Source organism: Pimephales promelas, chromosome 10 (genome assembly GCF_988280905.1).
Source record: "Pimephales promelas chromosome 10, fPimPro1.hap1.1, whole genome shotgun sequence".
Taxonomy (NCBI): Eukaryota; Metazoa; Chordata; class Actinopteri; order Cypriniformes; family Leuciscidae; genus Pimephales; species Pimephales promelas.
Genome location: NC_142778.1, coordinates 360,724 through 386,595, shown reverse-complemented (window position 1 = coordinate 386,595; position 25,872 = coordinate 360,724). Strand labels below are relative to the sequence as shown.

General features: G+C 41.5%; 1 protein-coding gene across 1 annotated transcript in view; it reads left to right on the top strand.

The window, feature by feature from the left end:
• Positions 1-25,872, top strand: part of shank2a (SH3 and multiple ankyrin repeat domains 2a) — a 66,253-nt gene that overhangs the window by 8,542 nt on the left and 31,839 nt on the right. Inside the window, exons 10-16 of the mRNA XM_089135246.1 lie at positions 2,091-2,157; positions 6,862-7,144; positions 7,854-7,993; positions 8,071-8,184; positions 9,546-9,624; positions 10,747-10,829; positions 11,667-11,791. Of these exons, the coding sequence (XP_088991372.1) occupies positions 2,091-2,157; positions 6,862-7,144; positions 7,854-7,993; positions 8,071-8,184; positions 9,546-9,624; positions 10,747-10,829; positions 11,667-11,791 (891 nt within the window). The remainder of the gene's footprint in view (positions 1-2,090; positions 2,158-6,861; positions 7,145-7,853; positions 7,994-8,070; positions 8,185-9,545; positions 9,625-10,746; positions 10,830-11,666; positions 11,792-25,872) is intronic.

Genomic DNA, 25,872 nt, shown 5'->3' with positions numbered 1-25,872 from the left:
CGGCCTACCTGAGCATTGTTTCTGACCATGTCCATCCCTTTATGGCCACCATGTCCCCATCCTCTGATGGCTACTTCCAGCAGGATAATGCACCATGTCACAAAGCTCCAAGCATTTCAAAGTGGTTTCTTGAACATGTCAATGAGTTGACTGTACTAATATGGCCGCCACAGTCACCAGATCTCAACCCAATAGAGCATCTTTTGGATGTGGTGGAACGGGAGCTTCATCCCGCAAATCTCCATCAACTGCGAGATGCGATCCTATCAATATGGGCCGACATTTCTAAAGAATGCTTTCAGCACCTTGTTGAATCAATGCCACGGAGAATTAAGGTGAAAGGGGCTCAAACACAGTATTAGTCTGGTGTTCCTAATAATCCGTTAGGTGAGTGTATAATACTTGTCACAGATCTTTGCATATATATGGCACAAGTTCATGCTTTCTTCTTCCATGCTCTTTGAATGCAAAAGGCACATCACATACAGTATATCGGATGCGCAAAGCTCTCCCGTTGACTTGATTGAATGATAGTTTAGGTGTAGCTTTTACTCTGAAATCTGCCTTTTGGATGTTGAAATTAGGGTTAGGTTGCCTAAATCATTGATCTGATTCTGCAGGGGGCAGAAGATAGTTTCTCCCATTTTGTGACATAAAAGATTATCCTAAAAGAAAAAAATGTAGGGCGGGGCTTGGCTCTGTGCATCAGTTGTTGATTGGATGTTGAGATGTGGGCGTGACTGAAGTGAAGGAGGATCTGAATGGGAGCGTTCAGGGGTGGGGTCATCTACACAGAACACTAAAACATGCACATGTCCTTCTGCATCATTCATTTCCATCGCTCCGAGAGAACCGAATCCGTCTGAATGAGAGATTATTCAAGAGTACACATTCTGAATGCTTTTGGAAGGCAGTGTGTGTAAATATATTCTGATGTGTTGACATAGATCAGGGACTGATTGGAGATCAAGAGGTCAAGTTTGAGGATTTTAGGTCCTCGGTGTGTGTGTGTGTGTGTGTTTTACAGTAGTTTGTGGATGAACTGTGATTAAAGGCTACAGATGGTGAGGTACAAATCTCCTGTTAGAAGTCCTCTTGGGATTACAGATCCAGCACGCATGTGCAGAGTCACCCAAACCAGCGTTAGACGCTTCAGAAGAAGAACTGAGAAGAAGGAAAATAATCACCTCAAGAACGAGATTCACTGTTAAATCCTGAGATTTTACCATCGGATGTGTTTCCTCTTGTGTTTTCTCCACTCATCGCCTCAGTTTAGATGCACTCTCTAGTATGGTGTGGAATATTTAACTCTACACATGCATTCTATTTTACTATTGACATGTTGTGATTGATGCTGTTTTTTAACAGATGAAGTGTCAATACTAGCATCATTGAAAAATTGCAATCTGCTTGCACTGCAATATATATATATATATATATATATATATATATGTATACTCTAAAAATGCTGGGTTGTTTCAACCCACATTTGGGTCAAATATGTTGGGTTAAAAATGATATTTAAACTGTTACTTTCAACAGTAAAATGTTTAATTAATTTTTTAACCCAATATTTGGGTTGGTCCATATTTGACCATATTTGATTGGGTTCAAACAACCCAGCATTTTTTAGAGTATATATATATATATATATATATATATATATATATATATTGTTTAGTATATTGTTTAGTATTTATGTCTCTATTAAAAATAAAAAGAATACATATACTGGAGAAGCAAAAAGATTTAAGATAACTTGTTTTCCAAAGAAAAAATCATCAAAATGGAGTTTGTGGCTAAAACAAGAACAAACTTCTGCCAGTAGAGACAGAAAATATGCATTCAAAAGGAAAACAAGATTATTTTTTTGATGCTTCTCCAGTAAATGTGTCTTGATTTAAGAATGTTTCGATATTTGTGCTGGAAAACGAGTCAGAAACTCTGAGGAAGAAGAGCATTTTCTGCAGTTTGGACTCGTGTGAAGATTGCCTCAAGCATGCGTGACTCCAGGGCAGATTCAGCGGGGATTTCTTTAACTTTATGAAATCACATGAACTGAATCATAGCAGCTTCTGCTTGTGTTGCAGGTGGCAATCATCTCTGGGAACTTCGAGCTGGCAGAGCTCATTAAGAAGCACAGAGAAAGTGATGTAGGTGAGTGCAGAGATGGCATCGTACTGAGTGTAACAGGCCGTATCTAACTGTGGATAACTGTGGATATATGTGCTGTAGATATATGAAGAGTTCAGATGCAAAAGCCTCTAAGTGCCATTTGAAATTTTCTTCTAGAATGATCATTTTTATCAAGCTTGTATATTTAAGTTCAGTGATTTCACTTAAATGGCAATGATAATTACCTATTAATTGTTATTTAAGTGAAATCACTGAACTTAAATATACAAGCTTGATAAAAATCATCATTAAAGAAGAAAATTTCAAATGGCATTTAGAGGGTTTTGCATCTGAACTCTTCATATGTGCTGTAGTGAACTGGGCATGTCTTAATGTGAAGTAGCGACTGGACTAATCCCAGGACCCGCAGGATTAAGACTGATGACCAGCCAAAGCTGCACTGAGATATTTCCCTCTGCATTTGCTCTGCTGTTTTCTAAGTGGATGATGTTGAACACAAACATGAGATGTTCAGTGGCCTACACATAAGTGTGCGTTTCTTCATGAAATATGATTCAGTACGGGGTACTTTATTGGAAGCGATGGCCCATGAAGAATCTTGTACATCCACTGACCCACTAAAGTGCCTTTAGATTATTAAAATGCTCTTCATACTGAGAATAAATGTTTCTTTTATGGTGTTGCTCCAAAAACCTTTGTGTGAACTAAAAAAACTATTGTTTTTTAGTTCACACTTTACAATAATGTTGGCATTAGTTACAGAAACTTATCTTAGCTAATGTTAATTTCAGCATTTACTAATACTAACTCAATAGTTGTATCTATTAACATTAAATGGACCTGGGCTGTGTTTAGAGTAATACACACTATATCAAATGCATTGTTAATGTATTAACGTTAATGGGACCTTACTGTAAAGTGTCAGTGTTTTATATTTGTAATATCTGTAAATATGGACTCTATACAAAGGTGGCTGGTCTTTTCCAAAGGAGGACAAAAAAACAGGCATTTCTGCCCTATATGACTTGACTTAAAGAGTATTGTGTTTTTAAGTCAAAGCAACAACAAAAAACAATGTTCAGTGAGAGCGGGATTATGCCGGAGCCGTTCACATAAATAAATCAATCAAAAGGAACAGAAATAAATATCTGAGGAGGCATAATCCGTGATTGTTTCCCGGAGCGGCACACAGCTGTCCTGCAGACTAAATGAAAAAAGCCGCAAGTGGCACCAGATTCAGCATCAGCTGAGGGATTATGAGCTCTTCATCTCCGTCATCTTCATCATCTTCAGCTTCACGGCCCGCGCTCGCCCCGCACGGTCCCGCCGGCTCCTCGCGCGCCCTGTGATGGGACTCTGTAGAGACTGGGACGCGTTTGGCCATGGGTTCTGCCTGCTGCACGACCGAGAGAGGTGTGTGTGTGTGTGTGTGTGTGTGTGTGTGTGTGTGTGTTCGCCATGCTTTCCTCCAGGTGTTTGTGTCTTGTCCGGAAATCTCCCCTTTGCTGTAAGAGAATAATCTGCAGTTTGCGGCGATGACAAATTTACAGTAAGATCAATTTTAATCAGTTGCTTTCTGTAGTTTCCACTCCAACATGCACTAAAGCAAAGGGAGGCCAGAGCACTGTTTCTTGGTTTGTTTTGGGCAGAAAGATGATTTAGACTCTGTGTGCTCGGAGATTAGTTGAGCAACCGTGAACAGCCATCTTTGACACGGCAAACATTACATGCAGATTGAAGATGTATTGCAATAGAGCCATAAAAAGTTAGTGGGTAACACTTTACAGTAAAGATCTAATAGTTAATGCATTAATTATTAATGCATTTGTTACAGTATTTATTAAATAGTTAATAAAATACAACTGTTCATTGTTAGTTCATGCATTGTAGCTCAAGTCAAGTAAATTTCTTTTAAAAAGAATTGAAATCATGTCTTGCACAAGTGGTAGTTTCTGTAATTTTGGTTGGTTATTGTAATGTATGAAACGTATCCTGCACGCTTCTCTGATGATGTGTGATCCGAACACTTGCAGAGAGTTTATGTAACGCGAGACAGGAAAACACACGTGGCGCTCCTGTCGCTTCTCTGGGCGAGCGGGTGAAATCACTGCAGCTTTCTACAACTTACACTTTTTAATATTGTACTTCCCCCAGAACACCTTCAAAACAAGACAATGCTCATTTCTCTGTGACTGTTTCCGGCTAAACCATTGTCAGATGTTTATTGGCGAACGAGGGTATTGCCTGGGGAAGTACAGTATTGCTGTTTCCTCCTTGGGTTCGGACATGTCGTATGTGGAAACACTCGTTTCCTCTCTTATATAATATAATATAAGATGTTATAGCTCTCTTCACTGTAGTTCAGGCATCCCTTCAGTCACTGTAAGCTTGGCCAGAGGATTTTCGCCAGATTTGCATTGATTCCAGTTCTGATCCTGTGTTCTTGAGAAAACACTGATTGCTCCAGCCATTGCGTAACACACAGATTTCCCTCAAAATCCTGCGGTCTGTTTCTCCGTGAGAAAGGATTGAAGCGCAGAAGCTTGTGTTTGCAGCTGTCGGTCTGATTGAGCTTTATGGTCAGTTGAGTCCACGTGTCCTTCATCTGGCTCCTTGTTCGTTATTGGCATCGTTTAGGCTATACGATACGATGAAGAAGAGTCAAATTATGCTTTCAGGAAGAATCAGCTCTTAAAGAGCCGCTATCATAGCATTTGAAATGTTCCTATTTTTGTTTTGGGAGTTCCCTAAAACAGTTTAACGTGCATGCAAGGATAAAAAACACTTTATTTGTCTTATAATACGCATTTATTTTTACCTGATTTGCTCACCGACTCCCAAATGATTCATTCGACGATTCATTTTCCCAAACACGGAAAATGCGGCGATTGGTCAGATGACCCAGTCAGTTGTTATTGGTAAACCGTAGGCAGAGACTGTCGGCAACGGAACGCCCATAACCAGGATTATACAGTAGCTTGTCAAGTGTTGAAAATTGTATATAGTGTTTGAACAAACGTGTCGAAAAAGTGCACTTTCCAAGAGCGAGCTTTCCCGGCGAAACTCACATTGTGGCGGCTTTTGAGGGGCAGTGCTTATTATATAGAGCGAAGTCATATTCGGCTGAGTCGTTTAGGAGGTAATTGGCATTTTTCAATGAATGTCTGGTGAATATCAAAAACAAAACTAACTTTACCCCGCTTAGAAGCTGCGCGGAGTGTACACAACACACACAACACAATATAATGTGTATATTGTGCATGCTACAGAAAACATAACAGCAAACATTATTAATAATACTCACAGATTGTGATTCGAAGGAGGACGAACCTGATCCATATACACTGGATACTGAGCCCTCCTTCAGGACAACCGGCTTGCGAATCCACATTTGAATTCATGTATGTTTTTGAATGATTCGTCATTACAATGATGAGAACACAAGGTTCGGGATATACTGTTGCAAATATGAACTCTAACCACTGATTCTTCACATGCTCGTCTCTGGGCAATGGAGACAAGTGGCTGAACTGTCTTTGCAATGTAGAACACGCGATTCAGCTGGAGTTTTGTGTTCTAGACGTCACTCCCGTCTGCGCGCGCAGTTGTTGGGAGCGGCCAATGAGCTAATGTTAATTTAGTCAACTGGCTGCAAGATCCAACTCTGATGATGAGACAATCGAGTCTCTTTCTTGGTTGGTGGGGGAACTAGTACAGCCACCTTGACTTACCAGACATGGGAACAGGAACCTGGAGAGATGTGATCCTCCGCTGTCTGCAGCGCACAGAAAATCCAGTATTGTTGAAGACACACCCACCCAGCTCCTTCTGTCAGCTCCTCCGGCCTTCCCTGCCACGCTTCTGTCCCTCGGCTCCACTGAATTAGACTGTAAGTCGACTCCGCCTCGGATCTACTGGGCATCAGCTCTGCCTTGGAGTGTGAATCCCGTTTGGATTCTGCCGCCATTTCCATAACTCCAGCTCATCCAGTCGACCAGTCGTTCTCACGGCTCCACCCGGCTCCCTCGTCCTTCCGACTCCACCTTGGGTACGTTGTCCTCACTGCTCCACCAGCCTCTCTTGTCCCTCTGGCTCCACCTTGGGGCTGTCATACTCATGGCTCCACCTGACTCCTCATCCCTCTAGCTCCGCCTGGGACCGTCGTCCCCATCAGCTCCACCTTTGTCGTCAGGATCAGATGTCGTCAGGTCATGTCATCGGCTCACCTTTGGAAGTCGGGCCGATAACTCCACCGTTGCAAAATGTGTAACATTTTATATGACGCCTGTATTTATTCTGCATTATGTGGATTTTTTAGAAAACAGCTTGTAATAATATTTCACTGTTTTAACTGTAGTTTAATAAAATAAATGCAGTCTTGGAGAGCAGAAAAGACACTTTCCAAAACATACAAAAAATTTTACCGACCCCAAAATTTCAGCACTAGTGTAAGTTATATAATGCAGTTCCTATAGATGTAATGTGTTGTAAATGATTTCTTGACGTTGTTTATTTAAGATCCCCACAGGAAGGGAAGGTTGATCATATATGATCATGTTTTTTTCAAATGCGAGTGGTTTGATAACCCTCTACATCTGAAACATGAGCAGTTTTCACTGTCTAGACCAGCTCTGTTCTCGGCTTCATCCTTCCCCTTCATAGTTCATTTTAACCGCATCTTTTGTCCTAATATGCACACTATCTTTTGACCCGTGTGTGTGTCAGTGCCGTTCTCCGAGGCCTCGTCCTTCTCCAGACAGCGGCTCCTGCAGAAGAACCGGAGTCTGTCGGTGTCTCGGCTGCTCCTGCGCTCCAACAGTGACAACAGTCTGCCGGCGCGAGCCGTGAGTCCCGAGCAACGGGCCGCTCTCAGCCTGTCCCCGCAGAAGATGCGGAGAGACCCGAGCGCTCGCGTGAAGATGGTGACGGGTCGCGGCGGCAGGACCGTCCCGAGCAGCCGCTCCCTGTCCATCAGCCTGGAGGACGAACACAGCACTCAACTCAAGTGGTAGGCCAGACTCAACCAAACGCAAGCATTAAGCTTCCCATGGCTGTCTATTAGGGGTGTCCCGATGCGATACATGTTACGATACTGAGCTCTCGATACCATATTATTGCCATACTCCAGAACGTGGGAAAAGGTTAACAAGGTGACTTAGTACTGATAACCCTAGAGACACCACCGATAAACCGATATTCATGATTCTGAAGCTGAAAACAGAATTATTTTAGATGAATATGCTTGCACTCTTTCACTAACTCTATATGCCCATATAATCTTTAAGCTAATAAGGTTAAGCGTGTTTGGCTCTCTGTCCGCAGTGGAGGAGCTTTTGTATTTCGATATATTGTGACACAGCCCGACTGTCTATAAACAATCACGACTAACACGTTCAGTTTTAGTTTACCAAGGAAATAAAACATCAGCCTTTGCTTAATTATTATATAAGGGTTAAATTATTGCATAACAGTTGACCAACCTCACCCAATGCATTATTTGACATAATTTGATGTGAATATGTTCAATCAAGTGCTAGAAGCAGACGTGAAGCAGAACTAATTTCAGGACACAGTTCCCTTTCGCTTCTTCTTGCACTTGAATATTTAAGTGCCAAAGCTTAACCTTCCGTGAAGATGCAGCGCTGGCTCACATTTCTTCATGTTCATTGTTAGAATTCATAAAAATGCACTTTTCCCACACGTCTGTGCTCCTGCAGTGCCAATGGCCGAGCGTGTGTGCAGAGCGGCAGGAGGAAGATGTACAGCGCCGTCCCCGGCCGGCGGATCGTGGCGGTTCGCTCACACCTCCCTCAGGCTGGCGGAGAGATCAGCCTCCACAAGAACGAGCGGGTCAGAGGTCAGTGTGGGGTCAGAGGTCACAGCTGGGGTCGTGATGCTTTCCCGCTCCTCACCTCGTGTCTCTCTTGTGTGCAGTTCTCAGTGTTGGTGAAGGAGGATTCTGGGAAGGCAACTGTCGAGGTCAGGTGGGCTGGTTCCCTGCCCGGTGTTTGGAAGAGATTCCAGTCAAGCCCAACAAAGAGAGACCCAGTAAGTGTGTGTTGAGATGACCGGGGTTTCCATCTCCGTTTAATTCCTCATCTGTAAAGTTGAAAACATTTGCTAAATGGTGTACATTATGATTCTGTAAGTTTAAAGAGGCGCTATTACACTGTCTTACACAGTCCTGATGATGTGGTTTTCCTGCTTGAATGTTGATTATTCTCCTCATATTCTCCATTGTTGCGGCTCCTCTCTTCCCAGTCTGTCAGTAACGCTCTGTTTACTTCCTGTCTCTATGAAGCCCCTCTTCCTGTAAAGCACACTGTGCTCTGATTGGTCGGCTGGAGCAGTGCGTTGTGATTGGTCGAGTGCTTCGAGTGTGTTTGGGGAAATGTCCCGCCCCTTTCCATAACCACCAGTTTAACACACTACTAACCAACTCAACCAGGCCCCGCCCCTTTATTATAATGAGGAATATTGCTGCTCTTGATCATGGTATGAATTTGAAATGTTTTGGCAGTCCATCTCAAGTGGGACTAAATTGTACTTCAGTTTTGTTTACTGAAATCAAATTATTTGCAGTAGAAATGCAGCCCAATCTGAACTAAAATGACATCTGGCACTATTTACATAAAGTATAAATTAAACATAAGTAACATTAAATGTGTGCACCATTGCAAATATTATTATTATTATTTTAATTATTTATTTATTTTTTGCTATTTGCACTTATACTGTAGCCTATAGAATTAGCTTTTTGTAGAATTAATTAATTTATTAATATATATTGTGAACAACATTAGTTTTGATGGAGCTGGATGGACTGGATGTGTAAAATGTGTGGATGTGTGGGGGGCAACAGTGGCTCAGTGGTTCATGTGGGTTGTCTACGAACCGAAAGGTTGGTGGTTCAATCCTCGGTTCCACCTGACCAAGTGTCGAGGTGTCCATGAGCAAGACACCTAACCCCAGCTGCTCCCGACGAGCTGGATGGCGCCTTGCATGGTCGACACCGCCATCGGTGTATGAATGAGTGTATAAATGGGTGAATGTGAGGCAAATGTAAAGCGCTTTGGTGGCCATTAGGTCTATGAAAGCGCTATATATAAATGCAGTCCATTTACCATTAATGTCTTGTTGGCAAAATAAGTATGCGTTTTGGATTTAAATAAATATGATCATATAGAATAAAATTGTTATTATTAGTGTTTTATGAGTAGAATAAATATCATCTAAGTAACACTTAGTACAAAAAACATATGCTTACATATATTAAACATAAAATATATGCTTACATATATACTTTAGAACATATATAACTATTTTTGTGGTTATACAAATGGTAGTCAAAAAACATGGTTTTACGATGAAAAATATGAAATAAATAAACAATGTGGTTTGTTCTCCAGAGAGCCGGATGATGGAGAGGACCGATAAGAAGAGGCTGTTCAGACACTTTACTGTCGGGTCCTATGATAGCACTGACAGGTAAGGACCTGATTGAAAGCATACAGGACCTTTAGGACGTGTTCGTGGCTGTTCTGTTTCTGTCCATATTTCAACATCAAATTATGTTTCTCTTCAATAACTCAACACAAGCTTGACTTCCTGGAGCTTAGGTTTCTCACAGACGAGGCTTAAACTACTTCCAGACTGAACTGTGTGTTTGAACTAAGGCCTAACCCTGGCCTAATCCTGGCCTAACCCTGGCCTAACCCTGGCCTAATTCTGGCCTAACCCTGGCCTAATCCTGGCCTAATTCTGGCCTAACCCTGGCCTAATTCTGGCCTAACCCTGGCCTAATCCTGGCCTAACCCTGGCCTAACCCTGGCCTAATCCTGGCATAACCCTGGCCTAACCCTGGCCTAACCCTGGCCTAATTCTGGCCTAACCCTGGCCTAATCCTGGCCTAATCTTGGCCTAACCCTGGCCTAATTCTGGCCTAACCCTGGCCTAACCCTGGCCTAATCCTGGCCTAACCCTGGCCTAACCCTGGCCTAATTCTGGCCTAACCCTAACCCTGGCCTAACCCTGGCCTAATCCTGGCATAACCCTGGCCTAACCCTGGCCTAATCCTGGCCTAACCCTGGCCTAATCCTGGCCTAACCCTGGCCTAATCCTGGCCTAACCCTAACCCTGGCCTAACCCTGGCCTAATCCTGGCCTAATCCTGGCCTAACCCTGGCCTAACCCTGGCCTAATCCTGGCCTAACCCTGGCCCAATCCTGGCCTAATCCTGGCCTAACCTAAACCCTGCCTGTGAAACCATGCAATGATCTCTTATGTTATGTCATAAGATGTTATATCACGTGTCACGTGCACTTTAATACAAAACTTCCTCAGACAGTAAATTATGCACATCCATAAAATATGAATGACCATAGGAGGAGTGACGCTCACGTTCTGGAGAGGTGTTCTCCAAGTTAAGAGAGATATGTGTTAGATCCAATCAGCTGAAGAGCGGCGGCAGCGAGTGGAGCGGTTAAAGTGAGGTGGAACTGTGATCCTCGTCATTCATCACAGGAGATCCGATGATCCGTCACGATGAACTGTGCGACGGGAGGAGGAGGAGGATGAAGGGCTTGAATAACACGCATCATTTCCTCCACAGTGAGTGTGTGACCGAGCAGAAGACTGTGGTGTTGCAGAAGCAGGACAACGAAGGCTTCGGGTTCGTGCTGCGAGGAGCTAAAGGTGAGACTTCATCATCATCATGATCCATCATCATCTTCATCATCATCATTTTCTTCTTCATCATCATCATCATCATTCTTATTATCTTCTTCATCATCATCATCATCATCATCATCATGTTCATCATCATCATCATAATCATCATCATCATCACCATCATTTTCTTCATCATCATCTTCCTTATCTTCATCATCACCATCTTCATCATCCTCATCTTAATCTTCATCATCATGATCTTCCTTATCATCTTCTTCATCAACATCATATTCTTCATCATTTTCTTCATCATCATCATCATCATCATCATCTTTCTTATCATCTTCATCATCATAATCTTACTTATCCTCATCATCTTCATCATCCTCATCATCATCACCATCTTCTTCAACCTCATCTTCATCATCATCATTATTCAACACTCAGCACGCAGTGTTAAGATGATGTTAGGCACGTGAAGGGTTGATGTCAGTGAGGCAGAACTGTCAATTATATATTCACTTCAGAAGTGTACTTGTAGGTAGTTATAATATTTATGTTTTTTTATAGGTCAAATAAATGCAGCCTTGCTTTGAATATCGTAAAAACAAAAAACAAAAAACATAATTATTCCAAACTTTTGTTTTATATAACAGAAACATGTATAACTCTAAAGCAGGTTGTTTACAACACTTGATGTCACAGCAGTTAATGTGAGTAGTATGGTGTTGAAAGCATGAGACTGTATAACACAGATGAACAAGTGTAAGATGAAGCGTCTGTGGTATTGTGTTTTAAAAGCATGAGACTGTATAACACAGATAAAGGACTGGTGAGCGTGTGGTGTTTGTGTTCCCGCAGCCGATACGCCGATCGAGGAGTTCGTCCCCACACCGGTGTTCCCGGCGCTGCAGTACCTGGAGTCTGTGGATGAGGGCGGTGTGTCCTGGCAGATGGGGCTTCGAACAGGGGACTTCCTGCTTGAGGTCAGAGCCAATAACAACACACTTCCTTCAGAGCCAATCAGAACACGTTTAGCTTAGAGCCAATCAGAACACGCTTCCCTCAGAGCCAATCAGAACACACTTCACTATCACAGCTTCTTAATGATTCTGTTAATTCGTTTGCTGATTTGGAGCAAGAAAGAGTTGACAATACTTAGAAAATATTCCAACTCCAAATTCCAAATATTCAGAAATTTTGAGTTTCTCTGATCTTCTTGAAACTCTGGATTCTGATAGAGGGCCATGAGACTTAGACCTGAGTGCAAAAATGGAGGCTCTAGACCCTTCCAGAGCTGAGATATCGAAACTCAAAAAATCGACCCGAAAAAAAAACGACAGTGGTACCCCTTACGTTTTTTTTTTCGGGCGAAAAATTAAGGTTCTCCAATCTTCTCAAAACTCTGGATTCTGATAAAGGGCCATGAGACTTAAACCTGAGTGCAAAAATGGAGGCTCTAGACCCTTCCAGAGCTGAGATATCGAAACTCAAAAATTCGACACTGAAAAAAAACGACAGTGGTACCCCTTACGTTTTTTTTTTTCGGGCGAAAAATTAAGGTTCTCCAATCTTCTCAAAACTCTGGATTCTGATAGAGGGCCATGAGACTTATACCTGAGTGCAAAAATGGAGGCTCTAGACCCTTCCAGAGCTGAGATATCGAAACTCAAAAATTCGACCCTGAAAAAAAACGACAGTGGTACCCCTTACGTTTGTTTTTTTTCGGGCGAAAAATTAAGGTTCTCCAATCTTCTCAAAACTCTGGATTCTGATAGAGGGCCATGAGACTTAAACCTGAGTGCAAAAATGGAGGCTCTAGACCCTTCCAGAGCTGAGATATCGAAACTCAAAAATTCGACCCGAAAAAAAAAAAACGACAGTGGTACCCCTTACGTTTTTTTTTTTTCGGGCGAAAAATTAAGGTTCTCCAATCTTCTCAAAACTCTGGATTCTGATAGAGGGCCATGAGACTTAAACCTGAGTGCAAAAATGGAGGCTCTAGACCCTTCCAGAGCTGAGATATCGAAACTCAAAAAATCGACCCGAAAAAAAAACGACAGTGGTACCCCTTACGTTTTTTTTTTGGGCGAAAATTTAAGGTTCTCCAATCTTCTCAAAACTCTGGATTCTGATAGAGGGCCATGAGACTTATACCTGAGTGCAAAAATGGAGGCTCTAGACCCTTCCAGAGCTGAGATATCGAAACTCAAAAATTCGACCCTAAAAAAAAACGACAGTGGTACCCCTTACGTTTTTTTTTTCGGGCGAAAAATTAAGGTTCTCCAATCATCTCAAAACTCTGGATTCTGATAGAGGACCATGAGACTTAAACCTGAGTGCAAAAATGGAGGCTCTAGACCCTTCCAGAGCTGAGATATCGAAACTCAAAAATTCGACCCGAAAAAAAAAAAACGACAGTGGTACCCCTTACGTTTTTTTTTTTCGGGCGAAAAATTAAGGTTCTCCAATCTTCTCAAAACTCTGGATTCTGATAAAGGGCCATGAGACTTAAACCTGAGTGCAAAAATGGAGGCTCTAGACCCTTCCAGAGCTGAGATATTGAAACTCAAAAATTCGACCCTGAAAAAAAACGACAGTGGTACCCCTTACGTTTTTTTTTTTCGGGCGAAAAATTAAGGTTCTCCAATCTTCTCAAAACTCTGGATTCTGATAGAGGGCCATGAGACTTATACCTGAGTGCAAAAATGGAGGCTCTAGACCCTTCCAGAGCTGAGATATCGAAACTCAAAAATTCGACCCGAAAAAAAAACGACAGTGGTACCCCTTACGTTTTTTTTTTTCGGGCGAAAAATTAAGGTTCTCCAATCTTCTCAAAACTCTGGATTCTGATAAAGGGCCATGAGACTTAAACCTGAGTGCAAAAATGGAGGCTCTAGACCCTTCCAGAGCTGAGATATTGAAACTCAAAAATTCGACCCTGAAAAAAAACGACAGTGGTACCCCTTACGGTTTTTTTTTTCAGGCGAAAAATTAAGGTTCTCCAATCTTCTCAAAACTCTGGATTCTGATAAAGGGCCATGAGACTTAAACCTGAGTGCAAAAATGGAGGCTCTAGACCCTTCCAGAGCTGAGATATCGAAACTCAAAAATTCGACCCTGAAAAAAAACGACAGTGGTACCCCTTACGTTTTTTTTTTTCGGGCGAAAAATTAAGGTTCTCCAATCTTCTCAAAACTCTGGATTCTGATAGAGGGCCATGAGACTTAAACCTGAGTGCAAAAATGGAGGCTCTAGACCCTTCCAGAGCTGAGATATCGAAACTCAAAAATTCGACCCGAAAAAAAAACGACAGTGGTACCCCTTACGTTTTTTTTTTTCGGGCGAAAAATTAAGGTTCTCCAATCTTCTCAAAACTCTGGATTCTGATAAAGGGCCATGAGACTTAAACCTGAGTGCAAAAATGGAGGCTCTAGACCCTTCCAGAGCTGACATATTGAAACTCAAAAATTCGACCCTGAAAAAAAACGACAGTGGTACCCCTTACGTTTTTTTTTTTCGGGCGAAAAATTAAGGTTCTCCAATCTTCTCAAAACTCTGGATTCTGATAAAGGGCCATGAGACTTAAACCTGAGTGCAAAAATGGAGGCTCTAGACCCTTCCAGAGCTGAGATATTGAAACTCAAAAATTCGACCCTGAAAAAAAACGACAGTGGTACCCCTTACGTTTTTTTTTTTCGGGCGAAAAATTAAGGTTATCCAATCTTCTCAAAACTCTGGATTCTGATAGAGGGCCATGAGACTTATACCTGAGTGCAAAAATGGAGGCTCTAGACCCTTCCAGAGCTGAGATATCGAAACTCAAAAAATCGACCCGAAAAAAAAACGACAGTGGTACCCCTTACGTTTTTTTTTTCGGGCGAAAAATTACGGTTCTCCAATCTTCTCAAAACTCTGGATTCTGATAAAGGGCCATGAGACTTAAACCTGAGTGCAAAAATGGAGGCTCTAGACCCTTCCAGAGCTGAGATATCGAAACTCAAAAATTCGACCCTGAAAAAAAACGACAGTGGTACCCCTTACGTTTTTTTTTTCGGGCGAAAAATTAAGGTTCTCCAATCTTCTCAAAACTCTGGATTCTGATAGAGGGCCATGAGACTTATACCTGAGTGCAAAAATGGAGGCTCTAGACCCTTTCAGAGCTGAGATATCGAAACTCAAAAATTCGACCCTAAAAAAAAACGACAGTAGTACCCCTTACGTTTTTTTTTTTCGGGCGAAAAATTAAGGTTCTTCAATCTTCTCAAAACTCTGGATTCTGATAGAGGGCCATGAGACTTATACCTGAGTGCAAAAATGGAGGCTCTAGACCCTTCCAGAGCTGAGATATCGAAACTCAAAAATTCGACCCTGAAAAAAAACGACAGTGGTACCCCTTACGTTTGTTTTTTTTCGGGCGAAAAATTAAAGTTCTCCAATCTTCTCAAAACTCTGGATTCTGATAGAGGGCCATGAGACTTAAACCTGAGTGCAAAAATGGAGGCTCTAGACCCTTCCAGAGCTGAGATATCGAAACTCAAAAATTCGACCCGAAAAAAAAAACGACAGTGGTACCCCTTACGTTTTTTTTTTTCGGGCGAAAAATTAAGGTTCTCCAATCTTCTCAAAACTCTGGATTCTGATAGAGGACCATGAGACTTAAACCTGAGTGCAAAAATGGAGGCTCTAGACCCTTCCAGAGCTGAGATATCGAAACTCCAAAAATCGACCCGAAAAAAAAACGACAGTGGTACCCCTTACGTTTTTTTTTTGGGCGAAAATTTAAGGTTCTCCAATCTTCTCAAAACTCTGGATTCTGATAAAGGGCCATGAGACTTAAACCTGAGTGCAAAAATGGAGGCTCTAGACCCTTCCAGAGCTGAGATATCGAAACTCAAAAATTCGACCCTGAAAAAAAACGACAGTGGTACCCCTTACGTTTTTTTTTTTTCGGGCGAAAAATTAAGGTTCTCCAATCTTCTCAAAATTCTGGATTCTGATAGAGGGCCATGAGACTTATACCTGAGTGCAAAAATGGAGGCTCTAGACCCTTCCAGAGCTGAGATATCGAAACTCAAAAATTCGACCCGAAAAAAAAACGACAGTGGTACCTCTTACGTTTTTTTTTTTTCGGGCGAAAAATTAAGGTTCTCCAATCTTCTCAAAACTCTGGATTCTGATAAAGGGCCATGAGACTTAAACCTGAGTGCAAAAATGGAGGCTCTAGACCCTTCCAGAGCTGAGATATCGAAACTCAAAATTCGACCCTGAAAAAAAACGACAGTGGTACCCCTTACGTTTTTTTTTTTCGGGCGAAAAATTAAGGTTCTCCAATCTTCTCAAAACTCTGGATTCTGATAGAGGGCCATGAGACTTATACCTGAGTGCAAAAATGGAGGCTCTAGACCCTTTCAGAGCTGAGATATCGAAACTCAAAAATTCGACCCGAAAAAAAAAACGACAGTGGTACCCCTTACGTTTTTTTTTTTCGGGCGAAAAATTAAGGTTCTCCAATCTTCTCAAAACTCTGGATTCTGATAGAGGACCATGAGACTTATACCTGAGTGCAAAAATGGAGGCTCTAGACCCTTCCAGAGCTGAGATATCGAAACTCAAAAATTCGACCCGAAAAAAAAAACGACAGTGGTACCCCTTACGTTTTTTTTTTTCGGGCGAAAAATTAAGGTTCTCCAATCTTCTCAAAACTCTGGATTCTGATAGAGGACCATGAGACTTAAACCTGAGTGCAAAAATGGAGGCTCTAGACCCTTCCAGAGCTGAGATATCGAAACTCCAAAAATCGACCCGAAAAAAAAACGACAGTGGTACCCCTTACGTTTTTTTTTTGGGCGAAAATTTAAGGTTCTCCAATCTTCTCAAAACTCTGGATTCTGATAAAGGGCCATGAGACTTAAACCTGAGTGCAAAAATGGAGGCTCTAGACCCTTCCAGAGCTGAGATATCGAAACTCAAAAATTCGACCCTGAAAAAAAACGACAGTGGTACCCCTTACGTTTTTTTTTTTCGGGCGAAAAATTAAGGTTCTCCAATCTTCTCAAAATTCTGGATTCTGATAGAGGGCCATGAGACTTATACCTGAGTGCAAAAATGGAGGCTCTAGACCCTTCCAGAGCTGAGATATCGAAACTCAAAAATTCGACCCGATAAAAAAACGACAGTGGTACCTCTTACGTTTTTTTTTTTTCGGGCGAAAAATTAAGGTTCTCCAATCTTCTCAAAACTCTGGATTCTGATAAAGGGCCATGAGACTTAAACCTGAGTGCAAAAATGGAGGCTCTAGACCCTTCCAGAGCTGAGATATCGAAACTCAAAATTCGACCCTGAAAAAAAACGACAGTGGTACCCCTTACGTTTTTTTTTTTCGGGCGAAAAATTAAGGTTCTCCAATCTTCTCAAAACTCTGGATTCTGATAGAGGGCCATGAGACTTATACCTGAGTGCAAAAATGGAGGCTCTAGACCCTTCCAGAGCTGAGATATCGAAACTCAAAAATTCGACCCGAAAAAAAAACGACAGTGGTACCCCTTACGTTTTTTTTTTTTCGGGCGAAAAATTAAGGTTCTCCAATCTTCTCAAAACTCTGGATTCTGATAAAGGGCCATGAGACTTAAACCTGAGTGCAAAAATGGAGGCTCTAGACCCTTCCAGAGCTGACATATTGAAACTCAAAAATTCGACCCTGAAAAAAAACAACAGTGGTACCCCTTACGTTTTTTTTTTTCGGGCGAAAAATTAAGGTTCTGCAATCTTCTCAAAACTCTGGATTCTGATAAAGGGCCATGAGACTTAAACCTGAGTGCAAAAATGGAGGCTCTAGACCCTTCCAGAGCTGAGATATTGAAACTCAAAAATTCGACCCTGAAAAAAAACGACAGTGGTACCCCTTACGTTTTTTTTTTTCGGGCGAAAAATTAAGGTTATCCAATCTTCTCAAAACTCTGGATTCTGATAGAGGGCCATGAGACTTATACCTGAGTGCAAAAATGGAGGCTCTAGACCCTTCCAGAGCTGAGATATCGAAACTCAAAAAATCGACCCGAAAAAAAAACGACAGTGGTACCCCTTACGTTTTTTTTTTCGGGCGAAAAATTACGGTTCTCCAATCTTCTCAAAACTATGGATTCTGATAGAGGGCCATGAGACTTATACCTGAGTGCAAAAATGGAGGCTCTAGACCCTTCCAGAGCTGACATATTGAAACTCAAAAATTCGACCCTGAAAAAAAACAACAGTGGTACCCCTTACGTTTTTTTTTTTCGGGCGAAAAATTAAGGTTCTGCAATCTTCTCAAAACTCTGGATTCTGATAAAGGGCCATGAGACTTAAACCTGAGTGCAAAAATGGAGGCTCTAGACCCTTCCAGAGCTGAGATATCGAAACTCAAAAATTCGACCCTGAAAAAAAACGACAGTGGTACCCCTTACGTTTTTTTTTTTCGGGCGAAAAATTAAGGTTCTCCAATCTTCTCAAAACTCTGGATTCTGATAGAGGGCCATGAGACTTATACCTGAGTGCAAAAATGGAGGCTCTAGACCCTTTCAGAGCTGAGATATCGAAACTCAAAAATTCGACCCGAAAAAAAAACGACAGTAGTACCCCTTACGTTTTTTTTTTTCGGGCGAAAAATTAAGGTTCTCCAATCTTCTCAAAACTCTGGATTCTGATAGAGGGCCATGAGACTTATACCTGAGTGCAAAAATGGAGGCTCTAGACCCTTTCAGAGCTGAGATATCGAAACTCAAAAATTCGACCCTAAAAAAAAACGACAGTAGTACCCCTTACGTTTTTTTTTTTCGGGCGAAAAATTAAGGTTCTTCAATCTTCTCAAAACTCTGGATTCTGATAGAGGGCCATGAGACTTATACCTGAGTGCAAAAATGGAGGCTCTAGACCCTTCCAGAGCTGAGATATCGAAACTCAAAAATTCGACCCGAAAAAAAAACGACAGTGGTACCCCTTACGTTTTTTTTTTTTCGGGCGAAAAATTAAGGTTCTCCAATCTTCTCAAAACTCTGGATTCTGATAAAGGGCCATGAGACTTATACCTGAGTGCAAAAATGGAGGCTCTAGACCCTTCCAGAGCTGACATATTGAAACTCAAAAATTCGACCCTGAAAAAAAACAACAGTGGTACCCCTTACGTTTTTTTTTTCGGGCGACCCTGAAAAAAAACGACAGTGGTACCCCTTACGTTTTTTTTTTCGGGCGAAAAATTAAGGTTCTCCAATCTTCTCAAAACTCTGGATTATGATAGAGGGCCATGAGACTTATACCTGAGTGCAAAAATGGAGGCTCTAGACCCTTCCAGAGCTGACATATTGAAACTCAAAAATTCGACCCTGAAAAAAAAACGACAGTAGTACCCCTTACGTTTTTTTTTTTCGGGCGAAAAATTAAGGTTCTCCAATCTTCTCAAAACTCTGGATTCTGATAGAGGGCCATGAGACTTATACCTGAGTGCAAAAATGGAGGCTCTAGACCCTTCCAGAGCTGAGATATCGAAACTCAAAAATTCGACCCTAAAAAAAAACGACAGTGGTACCCCTTACGTTTTTTTTTTCGGGCGAAAAATTAAGGTTCTCCAATCTTCTCAAAACTCTGGATTCTGATAGAGGGCCATGAGACTTATACCTGAGTGCAAAAATGGAGGCTCTAGACCCTTCCAGAGCTGAGATATCGAAACTCAAAAATTCGACCCTAAAAAAAAACGACAGTGGTACCCCTTACGTTTTTTTTTTCGGGCGAAAAATTAAGGTTCTCCAATCTTCTCAAAACTCTGGATTCTGATAGAGGACCATGAGACTTAAACCTGAGTGCAAAAATGGAGGCTCTAGACCCTTCCAGAGCTGAGATATCGAAACTCAAAAATTCGACCCGAAAAAAAAAACGACATTGGTACCCCTTACGTTTTTTTTTTTCGGGCGAAAAATTAAGGTTCTCCAATCTTCCCAAAACTCTGGATTCTGATAAAGGGCCATGAGACTTAAACCTGAGTGCAAAAATGGAGGCTCTAGACCCTTCCAGAGCTGAGATATCGAAACTCAAAAATTCGACCCTGAAAAAAAACGACAGTGGTACCCCTTACGTTTTTTTTTTTTTGGGCGAAAAATTAAGGTTCTCCAATCTTCTCAAAACTCTGGATTCTGATAAAGGGCCATGAGACTTAAACCTGAGTGCAAAAATGGAGGCTCTAGACCCTTCCAGAGCTGAGATATCGAAACTCAAAAATTCGACCCTGAAAAAAAACGACAGTGGTACCCCTTACGTTTTTTTTTTTTGGGCGAAAAATTAAGGTTCTCCAATCTTCTCAAAACTCTGGATTCTGATAGAGGGCCATGAGACTTATACCTGAGTGCAAAAATGGAGGCTCTAGACCCTTCCAGAGCTGACATATTGAAACTCAAAAATTCGACCCTGAAAAAAAACAACAGTGGTACCCCTTACGTTTTTTTTTTCGGGCGACCCTGAACAAAAACGACAGTGGTACCCCTTACGTTTTTTTTTTTCGGGCGAAAAATTAAGGTTCTCCAATCTTCTCAAAACTCTGGATTATGATAGAGGGCCATGAGATTTATACCTGAGTGCAAAAATGGAGGCTCTAGACCCTTCCAGAGCTGACATATTGAAACTCAAAAATTCGACCCTGAAAAAAAAACGACAGTGGTACCCCTTACGTTTTTTTTTTTCGGGCGAAAAATTAAGGTTCTCCAATCTTCTCAAAACTCTGGATTCTGATAGAGGGCCATGAGACTTATACCTGAGTGCAAAAATGGAGGCTCTAGACCCTTCCAGAGCTGAGATATCGAAACTCAAAAATTCGACCCTAAAAAAAAACGACAGTGGTACCCCTTACGTTTTTTTTTTCGGGCGAAAAATTAAGGTTCTCCAATCTTCTCAAAACTCTGGATTCTGATAGAGGGCCATGAGACTTATACCTGAGTGCAAAAATGGAGGCTCTAGACCCTTCCAGAGCTGAGATATCGAAACTCAAAAATTCGACCCTAAAAAAAAACGACAGTGGTACCCCTTACGTTTTTTTTTTCGGGCGAAAAATTAAGGTTCTCCAATCTTCTCAAAACTCTGGATTCTGATAGAGGACCATGAGACTTAAACCTGAGTGCAAAAATGGAGGCTCTAGACCCTTCCAGAGCTGAGATATCGAAACTCAAAAATTCGACCCGAAAAAAAAAACGACATTGGTACCCCTTACGTTTTTTTTTTTTCGGGCGAAAAATTAAGGTTCTCCAATCTTCCCAAAACTCTGGATTCTGATAAAGGGCCATGAGACTTAAACCTGAGTGCAAAAATGGAGGCTCTAGACCCTTCCAGAGCTGAGATATCGAAACTCAAAAATTCGACCCTGAAAAAAAACGACAGTGGTACCCCTTACGTTTTTTTTTTTTGGGCGAAAAATTAAGGTTCTCCAATCTTCTCAAAACTCTGGATTCTGATAGAGGGCCATGAGACTTATACCTGAGTGCAAAAATGGAGGCTCTAGACCCTTCCAGAGCTGAGATATCGAAACTCAAAAATTCGACCCGAAAAAAAAAACGACAGTGGTACCCCTTACGTTTTTTTTTTTCGGGCGAAAAATTAAGGTTCTCCAATCTTCTCAAAACTCTGGATTCTGATAGAGGGCCATGAGACTTATACCTGAGTGCAAAAATGGAGGCTCTAGACCCTTCCAGAGCTGAGATATCGAAACTCAAAAATTCGACCCGAAAAAAAAAACGACAGTGGTACCCCTTACGTTTTTTTTTTTCGGGCGAAAAATGAAGGTTCTCCAATCTTCTCAAAACTTTGGATTCTGATAGAGGGCCATGAGACTTAAACCTGAGTGCAAAAATGGAGGCTCTAGACCCTTCCAGAGCTGAGATATCGAAACTCAAAAATTCGACCCGAAAAAAAAACGACAGTGGTACCCCTTACGTTTTTTTTTTTTCGGGCGAAAAATGAAGGTTCTCCAATCTTTTCAAAACTCTGGATTCTGATAGAGGGCCATGAGACTTAAACCTGAGTGCAAAAATGGAGGCTCTTGACCCTTCCAGAGCTGAGATATCGAAACTCAAAAATTCGACCCGAAAAAAAAACGACAGTGGTTTCCCTTATGTTTTTTTTTTTTCGGGTGAAAAATTAAGGTTCTCCAATCTTCTCAAAACTCTGGATTCTGATAGAGGGCCATGAGACTTAAACCTGAGTGCAAAAATGGAGGCTCTAGACCCTTCCAGAGCTGAGATATCGAAACTCAAAAATTCGACCCGAAAAAAAAACGACAGTGGTACCCCTTACGTTTTTTTTTTTTGGGCGAAAAATTAAGGTTCTCCAATCTTCTCAAAACTCGGGATTCTGATAAAGGGCCATGAGACTTCAACCTGAGTGCAAAAATGGAGGCTCTAGACCCTTCCAGAGCTGAGATATTGAAACTCAAAAATTCGACCCTGAAAAAAAACGACAGTGGTACCCCTTACGTTTTTTTTTTTGGGCGAAAAATTAAGGTTCTCCAATCTTCTCAAAACTCTGGATTCTGATAGAGGGCCATGAGACTTATACCTGAGTGCAAAAATGGAGGCTGTAGACCCTTTCAGAGCTGAGATATCGAAACTCAAAAATTCGACCCTAAAAAAAAACGACAGTAGTACCCCTTACGTTTTTTTTTTTCGGGCGAAAAATTAAGGTTCTCCAATCTTCTCAAAACTCTGGATTCTGATAGAGGGCCATGAGACTTATACCTGAGTGCAAAAATGGAGGCTCTAGACCCTTCCAGAGCTGAGATATCGAAACTCAAAAATTCGACCCTGAAAAAAAACGACAGTGGTACCCCTTACGGTTTTTTTTTTCGGGCGAAAAATTAAGGTTCTCCAATCTTCTCAAAACTCTGGATTCTGATAGAGGGCCATGAGACTTAAACCTGAGTGCAAAAATGGAGGCTCTAGACCCTTCCAGAGCTGAGATATCGAAACTCAAAAATTCGACCCGAAAAAAAAACGACAGTGGTACCCCTTACGTTTTTTTTTTTTCGGGCGAAAAATTAAGGTTCTCCAACCTTCTCAAAACTCTGGATTCTGATAGAGGACCATGAGACTTAAACCTGAGTGCAAAAATGGAGGCTCTAGACCCTTCCAGAGCTGAGATATCGAAACTCAAAAAATCGACCCGAAAAAAAAACGACAGTGGTACCCCTTACGTTTTTTTTTTGGGCGAAAAATTAAGGTTCTCCAATCTTCTCAAAACTCTGGATTCTGATAAAGGGCCATGAGACTTAAACCTGAGTGTAAAAATGGAGGCTCTAGACCCTTCCAGAGCTGAGATATCGAAACTCAAAAATTCGACCCTGAAAAAAAACGACAGTGGTACCCCTTACGTTTTTTTTTTTCGGGCGAAAAATTAAGGTTCTCCAATCTTCTCAAAACTCTGGATTCTGATAAAGGGCCATGAGACTTCAACCTGAGTGCAAAAATGGAGGCTCTAGACCCTTCCAGAGCTGAGATATTGAAACTCAAAAATTCGACCCTGAAAAAAAACGACAGTGGTACCCCTTACGTTTTTTTTTTCGGGCGAAAAATTAAGGTTCTCCAATCTTCTCAAAACTCTGGATTCTGATAGAGGGCCATGATACTTATACCTGAGTGCAAAAATGGAGGCTCTAGACCCTTTCAGAGCTGAGATATCGAAACTCAAAAATTCGACCCTAAAAAAAAACGACAGTAGTACCCCTTACGTTTTTTTTTTTCGGGCGAAAAATTAAGGTTTTCCAATCTTCTCAAAACTCTGGATTCTGATAGAGGGCCATGAGACTTATACCTGAGTGCAAAAATGGAGGCTCTAGACCCTTCCAGAGCTGAGATATCGAAACTCAAAAATTCGACCCTGAAAAAAAACGACAGTGGTACCCCTTACGTTTTTTTTTTTCGGGCGAAAAATTAAGGTTCTCCAATCTTCTCAAAACTCTGGATTCTGATAGAGGGCCATGAGACTTAAACCTGAGTGCAAAAATGGAGGCTCTAGACCCTTCCAGAGCTGAGATATCGAAACTCAAAAATTCGACCCGAAAAAAAAACGACAGTGGTACCCCTTACGTTTTTTTTTTTCGGGCGAAAAATTAAGGTTCTCCAATCTTCTCAAAACTCTGGATTCTGATAGAGGACCATGAGACTTAAACCTGAGTGCAAAAATGGAGGCTCTAGACCCTTCCAGAGCTGAGATATCGAAACTCAAAAAATCGACCCGAAAAAAAAACGACAGTGGTACCCCTTACGTTTTTTTTTTGGGTGAAAAATTAAGGTTCTCCAATCTTCTCAAAACTCTGGATTCTGATAAAGGGCCATGAGACTTAAACCTGAGTGCAAAAATGGAGGCTCTAGACCCTTCCAGAGCTGAGATATCGAAACTCAAAAATTCGACCCTGAAAAAAAACGACAGTGGTACCCCTTACGTTTTTTTTTTTTCGGGCGAAAAATTAAGGTTCTCCAATCTTCTCAAAATTCTGGATTCTGATAGAGGGCCATGAGACATATACCTGAGTGCAAAAATGGAGGCTCTAGACCCTTCCAGAGCTGAGATATCGAAACTCAAAAATTCGACCCGAAAAAAAAACGACAGTGGTACCCCTTACGTTTTTTTTTTTTCGGGCGAAAAATTAAGGTTCTCCAATCTTCTCAAAACTCTGGATTCTGATAAAGGGCTATGAGACTTAAACCTGAGTGCAAAAATGGAGGCTCTAGACCCTTCCAGAGCTGACATATTGAAACTCAAAAATTCGACCCTGAAAAAAAACGACAGTGGTACCCCTTACGTTTTTTTTTTTCGGGCGAAAAATTAAGGTTCTCCAACCTTCTCAAAACTCTGGATTCTGATAGAGGACCATGAGACTTAAACCTGAGTGCAAAAATGGAGGCTCTAGACCCTTCCAGAGCTGAGATATCGAAACTCAAAAAATCGACCCGAAAAAAAAACGACAGTGGTACCCCTTACGTTTTTTTTTTGGGCGAAAAATTAAGGTTCTCCAATCTTCTCAAAACTCTGGATTCTGATAAAGGGCCATGAGACTTAAACCTGAGTGTAAAAATGGAGGCTCTAGACCCTTCCAGAGCTGAGATATCGAAACTCAAAAATTCGACCCTGAAAAAAAACGACAGTGGTACCCCTTACGTTTTTTTTTTTCGGGCGAAAAATTAAGGTTCTCCAATCTTCTCAAAACTCTGGATTCTGATAAAGGGCCATGAGACTTCAACCTGAGTGCAAAAATGGAGGCTCTAGACCCTTCCAGAGCTGAGATATTGAAACTCAAAAATTCGACCCTGAAAAAAAACGACAGTGGTACCCCTTACGTTTTTTTTTTCGGGCGAAAAATTAAGGTTCTCCAATCTTCTCAAAACTCTGGATTCTGATAGAGGGCCAGGAGACTTATACCTGAGTGCAAAAATGGAGGCTCTAGACCCTTTCAGAGCTGAGATATCGAAACTCAAAAATTCGACCCTAAAAAAAAACGACAGTAGTACCCCTTACGTTTTTTTTTTTCGGGCGAAAAATTAAGGTTTTCCAATCTTCTCAAAACTCTGGATTCTGATAGAGGGCCATGAGACTTATACCTGAGTGCAAAAATGGAGGCTCTAGACCCTTCCAGAGCTGAGATATCGAAACTCAAAAATTCGACCCTGAAAAAAAACGACAGTGGTACCCCTTACGTTTTTTTTTTTCGGGCGAAAAATTAAGGTTCTCCAATCTTCTCAAAACTCTGGATTCTGATAGAGGGCCATGAGACTTAAACCTGAGTGCAAAAATGGAGGCTCTAGACCCTTCCAGAGCTGAGATATCGAAACTCAAAAATTCGACCCGAAAAAAAAACGACAGTGGTACCCCTTACGTTTTTTTTTTTCGGGCGAAAAATTAAGGTTCTCCAATCTTCTCAAAACTCTGGATTCTGATAGAGGACCATGAGACTTAAACCTGAGTGCAAAAATGGAGGCTCTAGACCCTTCCAGAGCTGAGATATCGAAACTCAAAAAATCGACCCGAAAAAAAAACGACAGTGGTACCCCTTACGTTT